The sequence below is a fragment of the Megascapheus bottae genome, chromosome 5 (genome assembly GCF_031878675.1).
Source record: "Megascapheus bottae isolate mThoBot1 chromosome 5, mThoBot2.hap1, whole genome shotgun sequence".
NCBI lineage: Eukaryota > Metazoa > Chordata > Mammalia > Rodentia > Geomyidae > Megascapheus > Megascapheus bottae.
Window position 1 is genome coordinate 63,331,382 of NC_143513.1, and position 15,969 is coordinate 63,347,350.

The 15,969-nt window shown below is 38.4% G+C and overlaps 1 protein-coding gene across 8 annotated transcripts in view; it reads right to left on the bottom strand.

Moving 5' to 3' along the window:
- Positions 1-5,991: 5,991 nt before the first annotated feature.
- The window catches only part of Cadps2 (calcium dependent secretion activator 2), a 426,292-nt gene continuing 416,314 nt past the window's right edge, over positions 5,992-15,969 (bottom strand). For all 8 annotated transcript variants that reach the window (XM_090333225.1, XM_090333224.1, XM_090333226.1 and 5 more), the window contains 2 exons: positions 13,118-13,222; positions 5,992-6,922 (listed from right to left, as the gene is read on the bottom strand). In XM_090333225.1, coding sequence (XP_090189351.1) covers positions 6,752-6,922; positions 13,118-13,222 — 276 coding nt within the window. In that variant the 3' untranslated portion in view covers positions 5,992-6,751. The remainder of the gene's footprint in view (positions 6,923-13,117; positions 13,223-15,969) is intronic.

Below are 15,969 nucleotides of genomic sequence, written 5' to 3' on the forward strand. Positions count from 1 at the left end.
GCTCCATTTGTTCTTCCAAGAATATAGTGTAGGAGGACGTTGGGAATGTGTGTGCTCAAATTCAGTCCTGCATTCCCCAGGAACATTGTCTTTTGTAGATTCAGGAATAACTTTTACAAGAGTGTCTCAAAAAATTAGTTTGACTAAAGCAGATTTTTAATCTCCTAAGAAGCAACTGTGCATTTCTAAAATTAGTCGTATAAATACAAAATGAAACAAAAAAAATCTGTTGCTTGAATAAATGGCAATGTGTGAGTTTCTTCAACACAGTAACTCTGAACCAGGCTATCTAGGTAGGAAGACCTAGCAAACAAATCTTGCAGACCTGCAACTTACCCCTTACTTGCTACACTTTCTTTTTCTTTTCTTTCTTTTTTTTTTGAGCTCCAGTCCTACTGTGTTCTGACCTTTCACTACGCGACCCTTTTAAACAAAACCTTTTCTACTTCTCTACCAAAGTTTTTCCTAAAGACACAATTAATATTGTTAACGGCATGTTTAGGAAATGCCCTGAAGAATAAATTTTGACATTTAATCAAAGTTTCTTTCTTTCCATCACACTCAAGGGAGATTATTACATGTGGGTTAAGAGGAAGAAAGTAGTTCTAAAAGGCAAATCAGAATTCATTTACAGATACAAAGAAAATAATTTGATGTTCCTTTTTAAATTTTTAAACCAGGATGAACTGATGTTTACCTAAGCATAAAGTCTCTGTAAGCAAACATAGGTGTGAAGAATACTCCTTGTATCAATGGACTTTTAAAATCATCTGTTCATTTAAATATCAACTCTTCACTTCCTGTTCAAAGTGGCCATTGTGCAACTTAGGATCAACATTGTAGAGGGAGACAGGCGTCTAGAGTCACTCAAAAATAAGCACACAGATACCACAGTCTTATTATTAAACAACAAGATACAGAAAGATCAAAAACTTAGGAGTATTTAGCCCTTTCATCTGGAATTCAGAAGCACTTGGTTGGCCACTTAAATGGTAAAGAGGAGGGTAGAAACTAATATTCCATTTAAACCCATAGCTCCAGTCCCAGCCAGATACAAGGTACCATAGTTTCCTTTCCCACCTGTGTTCAGTTTCTGTCTGTTCAAACCCATTGCGGCGCAGTATCCAGCATCACCGGGTCTCCTAACTTCCAGGACACTGATGTTTAGAGAAGGATCCTGGGACGCACCCTTTGAACTATGGGGCTCTGTGGTGTTGGAGTTTTTCCTGAACCCAAGAAACGCTTGCAGTTTAACAGCATCCCCCCCCCCCCCCCACCAAGTACAATCTGGCCAAATCTCTCAGTGCTTTTCTGTTGGGTTGAGACCATCACAGGGCATACTGGGGTGCCGACGGTCATTTTCTTTACCCACAGCTTCCCTGTTCAGTACTTTCTCCAGCTGCCCCCCTGTTTGGGACTGTAGGATGCCATTCTAGGCCCCCTTACACCTTAGCACATGTTTATGAGCATCCCCCGTTGCCTTGAACTTCATGCACTGACCACAGGATCCTCTTATCTCAGTTTCACCACCATTCCCAAGTGGGATGCATCCATCTCCAGCTGCCTTCCTCCCCTCCTTCAGCTTCAGGGACTGCTAGGACAACGGCCTTTCTTTCCAGAGACTGGAGTTCACTGGCTCAGCCCCCTCTCCTCCTTACCCCTCACCCAGCTTCTTGATAGTCCAGGAAATGCATGGTTCTTGTCAGTTTATAGAGGCACCAGGGGCTGGGCTGGAAATTCTTGGTGCTATGAACCAAAAGGACTCAGTTCCAACCCCAGAACGACTGGCTGCGTGACTGGAGGTACCTGTTGGATAAGGAAGAACCGCCAATATTTCTTTGGATTCCATTATTAACACTAGGGGAAAAAAAGACTCAGAGGTCATAACTCATTTAATGTCTTTAATCATTACAGTGATTTTTCGTATTAAATTTTTACAGATAGTGTAAGAGACCAGGACCAACTCCACAGTGCTCAATTACACAGCAGAGGAGTGCCTGTTGTAGTCAGACCCAGATGTCTGACTCTGTGAACTCTTTGCCATGGCCCAAGATGATGTCAGACGAGGCACCCGCTTCTGATTCGCGTTGTAACTCACGAGTATTCATTATTTTGGAACAGATCTTCTTCCCCTCTCCTCTTCTCCTCTGCCCTCCTCTCTTTGATAGTGAGTGTTTACACTCCAGAGTCTACTTCTCCCTGAAAACATTCATTCACATACTGTGTACAGAGTCCGTGCGTGGCTGGCGTTCGTGACTTCTGGAATCTAGGCTCCTCTTGAGCTTTGCACTCAGCCTAGATTGTGATTTCCACCGCTTTAATTACCTTCGTCAGTGTCTTGGTGGAGCGCATTTTAAGGGAGTTAGACGGCCCCGTATGAGGACAGTGGGGGTGGCCCCGGGAACGCTGTCTTCAGGGCTGGGTACGAATTTCGTGTCTGCCTCTGTTTCCAGACACTCGAGACCACCCTGGGTTTGCTAGATGGGTGGACGCGACCCCATTTGCAGAAAAAAAAAAAAAAGAAATCTCCACGGCCACCTAGACGAAGGCATTTCCCAAAGATTCCAGCGAGTAGCCCTGGAAGGGAAAAAAGAGGTTCGCGGGTCACCTCGTCCCCTCGCCGGCCCCTGCACAGTCACGGGCGCGGGCCGGGCTCTGCGGGCGCGGGCGAGGCGCAGAGGGCGGCTGGGCGGCGCCGGTCCCTCTCACCTCCAGCCGAGAACCAACCTCTCCGCCAACGTCTGTCCGTCTGTAGTTTCCCTCCGGGGACTCGGAGCGGGAAGTCGCCACTTTGCGTTTGGGGAATCGTAAACGACGGCGACTCCGAGCTTGATCTCACCTCCCGCTTTGGGGGTCCTTCTACCAAATTCGGGACAGACAATGGGCCCCAAAAGGCCAACGGGCTGCGCTTCGGGATGCCAGGGTCCTGGGGAACTGATGGCGACATTGGGACCCAGAGGACAGTTTCTGGCATCCCGAGGTCCCAGCAGGGTTTCCTCCTGGCGAGTCTCTCCGGGGGCTGCAAACTTCTGTGCGTCGGAAGGGTTTCGGGGCGGCGGCGGGGAGCTTGGGCTGGGCTGGGTGACCTCTGTCCGACTCAGTCGTCTGAGTGGGAAGCTGAGGCTGAGCTCAGCCCGCCCCGAGGCCCAAGGAGGGCGGCGCGGGGCCAGGCTGCGACCCTTGGAGGCGGGATGAGAGTTGGCGGTGGACCGCGGACCCTAAGACACTTTGCAGGGGGCGTTTCTGACAAAAGTAACAGGAAATCTCTTCCCCGGAGTGAAGACAAAAGGGAATTCAAGTGGAAAAACACAAGTGCAAGAACCAACCCACTGAGCTCCGTGTGGCGCTTTTGCTTTTCTGTAAAAAGCATTATTACTGTTTTTTTTTTCCTTCAACAGGTCTTTGGAGAATTTTTTTTTGATTACGTAATAAACATACTCTGGCTGGACGATAGGGGCTTTTTTTCCTGCCATTACCACCCCCCCTCAACTGTCCAAAGAATGTAATTCCTGCCATTTCCCCAAATCATTTAGGAGTGTATAGCTACTTGAAATGATTTTTAAAAAAAAAATGATTTTGAAGTGGAGATGTGGCTCAAGTGGTACAGCACTAGCCCTGAGTAAGAGGGATCAGAGATAGCACTCAGGCTCTGAGTTCAACCTCCAGGATTGCACACACACTAATAATCACACCAAATAAATCAATAAAAAATCAACTAGTTGCTAGGCACCGGTGACTCACACCTGTAATCCTAGATGTTCAGGAGCCTGAGATCTGAGGATCGTGGTTCAAGGCCAGCCTGACACAAAAGTCCATGATAGTCTTATCTCCAATTAACCACCAGAAAACCGGAAGTGGCACTGTGGCTCAAGTGGTAGAGCGCTAGCCTTGAGCTAAAGAACCCAGAGACAGTGCCTAGGCCTAAGACCCAGGACTGATCTCTCCCCTAGTTGGCCCAGCATTGGTGGGCTGTAATCAATCCTAGCTGCTCAGAGGCTGAGATCTGAAGATGATGGTTCAAAGGGAAGTCCTTGAGTCTCTGACCTCCAATTACCCACTAAAATGCTGGAAGTGGAGCTGTGGCTCAAGTACAGAACACAACATTTCAGGAACAGCACTCAGGTTTTGAGTTCAAGCCCTAGGATGGGATATATAGTAATGAATTTTAAAATGTCCTAAAACATGTGAGATTTTCACTTTTTTTCTTAAGTATTTAAAGAATACTGCTATGAAAAAATTGGCTTCCTTGAATAGATAGATGCAAGGGAGTCCATCCTAATCACTCCACACCAAATTAACAATTATTGTTATTTCAAAGAAATTTGTAGCTGGAGTGTCTGAAACTGCTTTTATAAGTTTTTTTCACATACCTTTTCATGACTCATAAAAACAAAACAAAAAAAACAAAAAACACAATATAACCACAATAAAACCCAGTGACCAGCTCTCTGACCTACCTTCCACTTCTCTTGTCCTTGTTGTGGAATCCTGGGGTGGGAGGCAGGGAATGGGGCTCTGAGAAATAGCCTCAGAATAAAAGGAGGCAGTGAACAGAGAACAGCAGAATCTGTGCTTCAGCAGGGGGACCAACCAGGGTTGGGGGACAAGGATAAGACAAACAGGAAGGACTACCTCTACATATTTTGGTTCTCATGGCTTCAAATACTTTACCTGTTTCCCTGTATTTCCTTTGATTTCTCAACTGTACTGTTTTTGTGAGAAAATACTCCTTTAAAAAAGAAAAAATTCTTGCCAGGCATTGGTGGCTCATGCCTGAGGGTTTGAAGAAAAGGGTACTGGGTGAGATGGTTGATAATAAAGGGAGGAAAGGCATATAAGACAAATTGCCCTAAAAAACTCAGTAGTTTTTTTTTCCCCAAGTGCAAGGGAGAAAGCTGCTTTCCTTTTTTTTTTTTTTTTTTTTTTTTTTTTTTGCCAGTCCTGGGCTTGAGCTCAGGGCCTGAGGACTCTCCTTGGATTTTTCTCAAGGCTAGAACTCTATCACTTGAGCCTCAGCACCACTTCTGGCTTTTTTGAAGTATGTGGTACCAAGGAATCAAACCCAGGTCTTTGTGCATGCCAGGCAAGCACTCTACCAGTAGGCCAAACTCCAGGCTCTCCTTTTTCCTTTTTAAAAAATTATTATTGGGCCGGGAGTTTGGCCTAGTGGTAGAGTGCTTGCCTAGCATGCATGAAGACCCGGGTTCGATTCCTCGGTACCACATACATAGAAAAAAGCTGGAAGTGGTGCTAAAGCTCAAGTGGTAGAGTGCTAGCCTTGAGAAAGTCCAAGGACAGTGCTCAAGCCCTGAGCCCAAGCCCAGGACTGGCAAAAAAGAAAGAAAGAAAGAAAGAAAGAAAGAAAGAAAGAAAGAAAGAAAGCCATTAAAAAAAATAAAAAAAATAAAAAATTATTATTATCTCACCTTTCAGGAACTAAGAGTTGGACCTAGACATGACTATAGAATAATGTTGAATTAAAAAGGTTTCTTCCTTTTTTCATCCATCATGGGGCTTGAACTCTGGGCCTGAATACTGTCTCTGAGCTTTTCAGCTCAGGTTCTGCCAGTGGAGCCACCATACCATTCATTTTCTGGTGGTTTATTGGAGATAAAGAGTCTCACAGGACTTTTGTGCCCAGACTGGCTTTGAACTGCAATCCTCAGATTTCAGCCTACTGAGTACCTAGGATTACAGGTGTGAGCCACTGGCATCCAGCTTTTTTTTTTTTTTTGATTAGTTTAGGTAATTAAACTGTGGTTTATGCTTTCATAGTTTCATAGGAGAACAAATTTGAAGGTGTAAGATGTTTTCATGCTTGAAGCTTTCATAAATGTAGAGACACCTCCATTATTTTGTATAGATAACTTTCATTTGCAAACTGTCTCTGAGTAGAGGTAGTTTAGTTGGTTGTATGTATGCCTGTAGTCCTATATGTTTAGTAAAAAATGAGATATCACAGAATAAAGAAAAACACATCCAGACAATTGGTGTGCTTGAAATTACACAAGTATCTTTTACTGCATTTAATCTGTGTAAATCTAATACATACAGAACTTGTTATGGCCAGCAAGCTGTTACACTTCTAGGAAGAACATGGGTATATTGATGGGAGCTCACCTTGGGATTTTTTTCCATTTGAAAGTTGGTCAGAAGAGAACAAGACACACATTCATTGGATAATCTAGTTTATATTTGGAATTAGAAGTCCTTTATGCCCAGAATTATACCAGTACCATCTGGGGTAATAAAACCCAAGGTTAAATTTGTTACACACACCACAACACTGGCAAATTAACTACAAAATGGGTCTGGGGAATACATTACAACAGTAAGGTGCACAGCATTTTAACACAGGTACAATAGAGTTGGTGCAGTGACCAGAAGTAATATTATGGAAAATACATACAGGACATTACTTTGATGTGGTTGAGGAAAAAGAAGCAGATCAATTTTGCTAAAAAATAAATAAAAAGAAAGATTATGAAGGAAAATTCATCTTCTAATTATAAACAGAGCCAAAGTTCATTTTAGGCAAGCTACACAAAAGAGGATGATCTTCTTTCAAAAAATATTTGGCATTCTTGCCCTTTTACTATATCTTCAAGTTTACTTCCCAAAGAAATACAAGTATTTTGTTGGGGTGGTGATGGTGGTTGTTTCAGCTAAGACAGTTAAGTATAATCACAATGACAAGGTACACAAAACCATTTTTGGAAGGTCCTTCTTCCTTTTCCAGTGCTGTGCATGATCAACCTTCTTCTTCATCACTGTCCTTCATAGTAATGCCCTGAAGTCCTCCTCCTTCTGAGACTGAGGCGGTGGCCTCCTCCACTGTCAGACGTCTGTGCAGAGTATCATAGGTCTTACTGTTCAGTGTTCCTTCTAGCACACCCTGCAATCGAAAATCTCTGTAGGTTTTCTGGAGGAAGAAGAAAGAATTGCACAGGTAAGTTAGATTACATGCATGCACATATGGCTGCGACTCTATATAGAGACATATGTATTCAGTTGGCTTTACAACTTTTTAAATTAACATTTTCATTGTTATTGTAAAGGTGATGTACAAAAGGGTTACCATTACCTATGTCAGGTAAAGTGTAAATTTCTTTATGGTCACTGTCACTGACTGCTTCCTTTGCTCTCTCCCAGATTTTCTCTCCCATTTTCACCCACAAGTTGTAGAGTTCATTTTCAACATAGTGTCCAGTGGGCACTGTTACTGCATTTGTTCCTCCTTTGTCCCAACATTTCTGTGGGCTGTTTATTTTTTATTCTAAAGCTATACTAGGGATTGAACTTGGGTCTCGTGCATGTTAGGTAAGTGCTTTACCACTTGTGGCACAACTCAGTCCTCACAGTTGGCATTTTGAAAGTCATCTTGGAACATGCACTAATGGATTCAGACTGTGGCTGCTTATGTCAGTCATGCTGCTGCGGTATTTCTGGAGAGAAAATTGACTAAGTGAGTTTGGACAGTACTGGTCAAACTACAATCACAACGAAAGCTCAGTGTGTTGTTACTATTGAATGACAAATTAAAATATTATTCATTACATAGGACTTACTATTGGAATAAACTGTGGTGATGATAAACATTCATTTGCTTAAATATATTTTTAATAAGATATCTGTAGTTTTCAACAGAGGAGACTTTAATACTGAAAAAAGATATTTCATCTAATAAAATACATTAGCTTTAAGCAAGTGTACTAAACAGTGGACTAATCATATTACTAGTACAAGAAGCATTTTAAGCAGTTTTGAATTATAAAATGTGTTTACTTGTACCACTGGATAGATGCCTATGAGAAATTTGCTCTTTCCCTTTGAAATTCCCTTCAAATGGAAAATGCCAAGTTCTGGCAATAAGATTCTATAAATAGAGCATTAAATTAATCATATGTATAGATAAATAGCAAACATGTATGTGCATGTAATATTAGCTACTCAATAGGTTGAGAACTGAGGATTACAGTTCAAAGCCAGCCTGGGCAGGAAAATCATTCAGATACTTAACATCAATTAATCAGAGAAAAAACTGGAAGCAGAACTGTGGCTCAAGTGGTAGACCAATAGCCTTGTGCACAAAAGCTCAGGGATAGTGCCTAGCCACAAATTCATTGAAGTAGAACATGGTATATTGTGATGACGAACCACATACACTGACACACACAGAAATAAAACCACAAATACTGTAGTGTTGTTTCTTTTAGAGAGTCTTAAAACTCAACAAAACTTTGGTGTACTTCATATGCATAATCTGTGAAAGCTTCCTTTATGTTTACTTTTTAAATCTTCACTTTCTTATGTTAGTTAGATTTAGAATACTAAATGGTGAGACCCCAATGTACTGCCCAGCGTACTGGCAATGTCAATATACCCTTATTCTAAGTGATGTCTGGTAGTTACAGTCTTGTTGTTTGCACTTAGTAGATGAAAAAGGTCAAATAAAAAGCTAATATCCTAAGTCTACTAGCTGAGGATTAACAGTAAAGGATGCTTGATTTTGTTAAAAACAGCAGGCAGGTTCAAAACACTTCTACTATCACATTCACAATTAGAGCATTCAGACATTTGAACTAAAACTAATGATTATGTGAATCAGGAAGTGCATCTTAACCCCTCCATTTAACCTCCCTTATCTCTACTAACTGCCTTATGGGGAAATTAGAATCATTCTGAGGTAGTCGAAATAGAGACTTATCTTTCTGTCTGTTGCCATCTGACATCCACTCCCACTCTCAGAAGTCATAGGAAATTAGTAAAATATGACTTTTCTTTTTTTTAAATTTGGGTAATATAAAGACAAGTCTTAACATTGTCTGAGTAAACAGAGTTCTCAGAAATACTTCATAGTATATGAGGCTGATGTCTCTAAAGCAAGTTAGATTTACAAAATACTTGTTTTCTTAAAGGACTCAATACCTTTTAACTTAAAATTTAACAATCTATTTCCAAGCATATAAACTCATGTACCTTTTTTAAAGCTGAACAAGAACCCTGTGATAAATTCATAGCATATTCTGATTCATAACTTACTATGACTAACAGAGTTGTAGTTTAGTCTTACACTAAATTCATGGTCATTCTTATTAGAACCAGGGAAATAATCTAATGAGTAAAATCTGTCTAGATAATCTGGTAAACAATATACATGGCATTGTTATCATAAGAGTGACTGCTCAAGTTTGTTACTGCCTTATAATTAGGTTTTAAATATACTGCGCACAGAAAATACTTACAGATAGTACATACAATATAACCCTAGCCTTTTATCACAGACAATCATACAACTGAGTTTTTGGGTTCACATTTTTTAGTAACTGGATTGATTTGCCTTAGAATTAATTATCCCTAAATTTGCTATGACTGATTTGAATCATGGATTTGCAATCCCAAGTGTTTTCTGATTTGTATATCATTGAGACTACTTCCTTATTTTGCAAACAACAGCTAGCTCAGTGAGGGACAAGGCAAATGTATCCTTGCAACCCCCCCCCCCCATATAAGGTTATAGTCACTTGGATATCCTCAGTGTTGCTCACTTGACTTCTCTTAGCAAATGAGGGAGTTGATGGATGTTAACTTTTTTTAAACATCTTATGATCCCTGGGAAAAATATAAATCTAATAGCCACTTTGATTATTCTGGAGAATTCTACTTTATCTCATTTCAAATAAAATCCATTCATGCTAAAATTTCACCAAACCTTTATAGATCTGAACTCTGTATACAATTCTTACTAGGACCTCCTTAAACTTTTTTTTTTTTGCCAGTCCTGGGGCTTGAATTCAGGGCCTGAGCACTGTCCTTGGGCTTTCTCAAAGTTAGAGCTCTACCATTTGAGCCACAGCACCAATTGCAGCCTTTTCTATGTATGTGATTCCGAGGAATCAAACCTGGGTCTTCATGCATGCTAGGCAAGCATTCTACCACTAGGCCAAACACCCAGCCCTCTTTAATTTTTTTAAAAATGAAATATATGAATGATGTGTGTGTGTCTTTCTAGGGTAAAGTTAACTGTTATGTGGATTTTGATGTTTGACTTCAATGGACTCAGAAGAACATTAATGCCTGTGAGAAGTAATAACTAGAGCTGGCAGTGGATACAGTAGCTTAGATGCTGGTGTGAATGCAAATCTCTGCAATAACATGCAGGCAATGTCAAATGATCTGCTGCTTGGAAAGAAGGACTATTCACAATTCTTACCATGCTATTTCGTGGCTTCTTAATTAATCACTGGGAAATGATCATTTCATAACCTATTTGGTTCTGAAGACTTGATAAATCTGTGTATGAAATTCACAGATTCTGGGCCAGGAGTTTGGCCTAGTGGTTAAAGTGCTTGCCTAGCATGCATGAAGACCCAGGTTCGATTCCTCGGTACCACATACACAGAAAAAAGCCGGAAGTGGTGCTGAGGCTCAAGTGGTAGAGCTCTAGCCTTGAGAAAGTCCAAGGACAGTGCTCAGGCCCTGAGCTCAAGCCCAGGACTGGCAAAAAAAAAAAAAAAAAAAGAAATTCACAGATTCTGTATGAAATTCATAAATGCTGTTTATAGTCAAAGTAGACAAAATTGAAATGTTAAGTGGCTAATTTCCACTGATTTTCATTGTAAAGATAATCATTAAGTATAATCCTATGATCTGAGTAAACATATCAGCAAAGTTTATGTATGTATACTATTGTTCAGTACATTCAGGTTGTATACTTTGATCATATAGAACTTGTTAATTAAACTCAGTAAAGGTGAAAACAATTTTCCTTCGTGCTTGATCATTAACTACAGACATGTGAATATAAGAAATGAATAACTTTAGAGATAAATGATGAGCAAATTTAAAAATGGGGATTTTAATCTTAAAAAAAAAGCCAAAAGCTTGAAGTCCATTAAGTAATACATAACTTTTTTTTCTACCCGTCCTGGGCTTGAACTCAGGACCTGACCACTGTCCTTGGGTTTGCTCAAGGCTAGAGCTCCACCACTTGAGCCACAACACCACTTCTGTCTTTTTTTTCTTCTATGTATTTAGTACCGAGGACTTGAACCCAGATCTTCATGCATGCTAGGCAAGCACTCTACCATAGGCCAAATGCTGGCCCTGTAATTTTTTTTTTTTTTTTTGCCAGTCCTGGGCTTGAGCTCAGGGCCTGAGCCCTGTCCTTGGACTTTCTCAAAACTAGAGCTCTACCACTTGAGCCTCAGCACCACTTCCAGCTTTTTTCTATGCATGTGGTACTGAGGAATAGAACCTGGGTCTTTGGGCATGATAGGCAAGCACTCTACCACTAGGCCAAACTCCCGGCCCCCTGTAACTTTTGATATGTATAATGAAGTAGACATCACCATGAAAAGAAGGCTGATGGTACAGATGATAATTCCCAATGGGAATCAGAGTATAGATTCATGCATATAGAAAGCAAACACATTATCCTATCCTCCTTTCATGAAAATAGTCTTAGCTTGAAAGTTATCAAAGTTACATTCATGATTTCTATATAAAATAAATAATATTTCATAGGAAACTGTTTCAGATTAGAAATATTTTGTTTATCATAGCTAAGTATCAAAATTCTGTAGGTGGCAATAATTTTACAAACATTGATGACTGATCAAGATGAACATTATTGTGACTTATACATCTGGTTTATAAGGCAGATTTGCTAACTCCTGACTTTCTAATAGAACTTTTCTATTTGTGGTTTGTTTGTAACTTGTGCTAACCTAGATATCTAGCAAAAAGAATTAGACTGCAGGAACCAGAGAGAGATAGAAACATCTTTTAAGTGATAATATAGTAACAGAAGCTCTTTACAAACTTTAGTGTGTTTTAGAATCCTCTTGTTATTACACATATTAGCTCCTGAATCCTTAAGTATGGAGTGTTACCCACGAGCTCAGCTCTTTTAATGGTGCTCAAAATACAGGTCAGGAATGGCAAGTTGAGAACCACTGGCTGTATGTATGTATGTATGTATGTATGTGTGTATGTATATATGTATGCGTGTATACATGTGTTTGAGAACATATATAACACATGAGCACATACTGTGCATATGTGTACATGTTGTGTACCATTAATTAACAGCTAATATGGAAGTTAAGGGTTTCTATTTAAAGGAACGATTGGCTTTCAGTAGCTTACAGATAGGTATCTCAGCTACAATATAGAATTTCTGTCCATTTATTTTAGAAAAGTTGTACTTGTGATATACTTTTGCTTCCACTAAAATTTTCCAAGTTTGGAATATTATATTAAACACACAAATGAATATCTTAAGTAATCAACTCAAATTAACCATTAAATACATATTTCAACATTTTCTTTTGAAGAGCATTAATCAAAATGGCTTATTGAACTTCTGTGACTCCTGTGTTAAGTTTTGGACTGTCTCCAACACTTAAACTAGTAATTTTTTTTTTTTTGCCAGTCCTGGGCTTGAGCTCAGGGCCTGAGCACTGTCCTTGGACTTTCTCAAGGCTAGAGCTCTACCACTTGAGCCTCAGCACCACTTCTGACTTTTTTCTATGTATGTGGTACCGAGGAATCGAACCCGGGTCTTCATGCATGCTAGGCAAGCACTTTAACCACTAGGCCAAACTCCCGGCCCCTTAAATTAGTAATCTTTTATGTAGAAGGTACATACTTTCAAAGGAACTTGGACAGTAGCATTGTATTAATTTTGTATTCAGATATAATAAAATAACAGATTCTTCTATTCTATTGGTAAACACAATTCAAAGTCACTTAAAATGATTCATGATCCTAATAAATATGGAGTAAATGTAGAATGAGAAAACACTTTATTCTTAAGAAAGCCAATGTAAAATCTTTGAGGATCCACTACATTCAATTATGTTAGGGAATTTACTTACCACGTACATTAGTTTACGATGTGATTGTCCATTAATAAATACTTATTAGGACAAAAAGGATTAAGAAATCATGTTTGTTTGCTATCTAAAGTAAAGATGGAAAGTAAAGAGTTATAATTTTTAAGTTCTAACATTCCCTCAGTTAGGTCGCCATGCTTTATATCTTATGCGACACTATGTCACTATTGTTCTTCATAGCTTGGTAAGTGATTCATATCAAAACACATTTTGTTTACCTTGACAATCTTGATGAGCGTCTTCAGTTGGTAAATATGAAGCTGGAGGTCTAGTCTATCAGCCAACCACACGCAAATGACTTTCATGGAATTGCTGTACCATTGCTGGAGAGCAGGATGGGGACAGAGGGGAAGAGAACAAAAAAGAAGGAAAGAAAAAAGAAAAGAAAGAAAGAAAGAAAACAGCTTCTGTAGTGTTCATTTAACAGATTCAGTAATGAGGGGGTAATGAAACACTCTGAAATGACCACAGATAAGCACTTGAAGTCAATAACGCTATAATTTCCTGTTAACAGAATTGTATGTTTTGCTAGAAAATCTGCTAAATTGACCTAGGCTGTACTTTACAGGAATTAGCATTACAGTTTTTTTCAGCTGTAACATATTCATGAGAAAGTGTTTTTGCACTCTGTAGCCTGGTGGCTTGTTTTGCAATTTATGAGTAACAATAGGTACTAAATATATATTATGGGAATGAATGGATGGCCAAGCAGCCGGGGGAAAAGAACAGGTAAATTATTTTTCAAAGGAACATTTCTTATTAGCCCACATGTCAAGTTAAAAAAATCAAAGAGTAGGTGTGTTAAGAGCTAAGTCATGTAATCAATACACAAAATAACATTTTGTAGGAATAGTAAACAATATTCACAGCTTACAAAACAGTAATCCTCACTCATACTTTCATCTCCTTTCAGGTAAGAATTTGCCAGGATGCTTTAAGACCACCTGAACTGAAGAGTTATTGAGGTCACAGGAAGAAACTTTAAGAAAACAAGGCTCACAAAACAGCTAACGCTCATCAGATTCTGAGAAGAATCCCTTTCGCTTTCTAGACATTTTTGAAGGGTTCATTTTGTTTTGGTCTGTTCATCACAGCTTTGAAACTATCCTGTAAGGGAATTTCCTGCTCTTACATAATTTGCAACACTGATGATTAGGTGACAGGGCTAGGTTTTGGTAATATTCTGAGGACAATGTTGCTTACTCAGATAAGAGAGCTATCATACCACCAACCATTCAGCACTTAGGAAATGATGATTTTCAGAAAAAGAGGGGATTTTGTGCCCTGTTTCTATACACATATGATGACAGATCACATGTGTGCATGCATGTACCTGGCTTTAGTCATTCAAAACAGAAAATATCTGAAATATTTTTCCTCTATAAAATAAAATAATGAATTCAACTTGTAAGAGAAGTTTTAAGTAATGTAAGTTTAAAATTCATCTGGAGATAATTAACATTGTAATACAATTTCATATAACAGATGGTATTTTTGGTAGAAATTTAAAATGAGTTAGCTTCCTGGTTTGTCATTTACTTCTACTTTCCACTATACTGAATACACATAATAAATGAAATAAGCACTTTACAATGGGTAAGTAAATTACTAAAGAATATCAATAAGCAGTTTATTGAAAATGTCATGTTTTTAAACTGCATTTTGGACCATGATTTAAAAAATACTATTTGCATAATTGGTTTTCCTCTTCCCTGATAAATACTTTCTATTTCTAAAATAGCTCAAATGATCAAATCTATTTATAAAAAGAAGTATCTACACATTTAAATTCTTTTTTTCCAAAATGAAAATTTCTTTAATGAAATGTCATACAACACTATGTCTGACATAATTGTATATCTCAATGGAATTAGATTACATTTTAGCACCACATACACATGTGATAATATATGGAATATTTATTTACACAGGTATATATACACATACACACAAACCCTTGCTGAATTTGAAGAGGTCTAGCAGTCTTGAGTCTCCTTAGCTTTTGTGTATTGAGAGACTTTCAAGGTTTGAATGGGGAGATGCTGCAGGAATGCTTAAATTTTTGTCTAAATATTATGCAAGGCTTATCTTAGTAATATATACTTAACTCTATATACTTACTCTTGGAAATATTACAGAAAGAAGACTAAGCTACACATCTAAGTTCATAAAAAAATAAAACGCCAGTGACATACTGAATCTCAAAATGTTTTATAAACACATACAATAGTTTCCAACATTAATGCCATATTTAATTTCCAAAATTATTTATGGTCTGAGATTCTTGAGTTCTCTTTTAAATAGGTAAACACTCAGGTGGTGGTTGGAAATACTGAATGAGTATTACAAAATAAAATTTTCACATCTCTACCATGTTCCAGATGATCTAAAAAGCTAAAATGTCAAAAATGGATCAATATCTTAAAAACTGTAGTTCATCTGTATGACACAATAAATTTTCCTGTTTTGTTGGAGAGCAAATATAGGTTATATAAAGTCTAGCAGAACATAATATTTAATCCATTAGAATCTGTGGTGGGTGACTGTATTCATGGTAAATTATATAAATTTGACAGAAATGAAAATAGCTTCATAAAATTACTACATCTTTACATCTTTATGTTCTTAAAATATCTTTATATAATTTAAAATTAATTTAACTTCATTTCCCATTATGTATAAGTGGTACTTATGATTATATGATAATTGAAAGAACATTTAATGTAACACAAAAATCATTAGTCTAACTTCTTTCACACAGTGCCCAAATTACAAAGTAAGAGAAGAGGAATTTGGGAAGAAACTAATCTTAATTATAAAAAGAGAGACAAAGAGAATCGTGGTTGAGTGAAATGTTCAGCTACTTTACTATCACCTTACTTTGAAGGCAAGCAAATTATTCAACACAAAAAGCTCTCAGAAAAAAAATTATCCCATTAGATAACAATGTATAATTCTGTTTCCCAAATCAAGTCATTTTGATGAATGGTGGACAAATTGAGCAAATGATTAGGGGTAAAGTTGTGGCATATTTTGGAGCTCAGCCTATATAGTCACTAAAAAGGGGTGA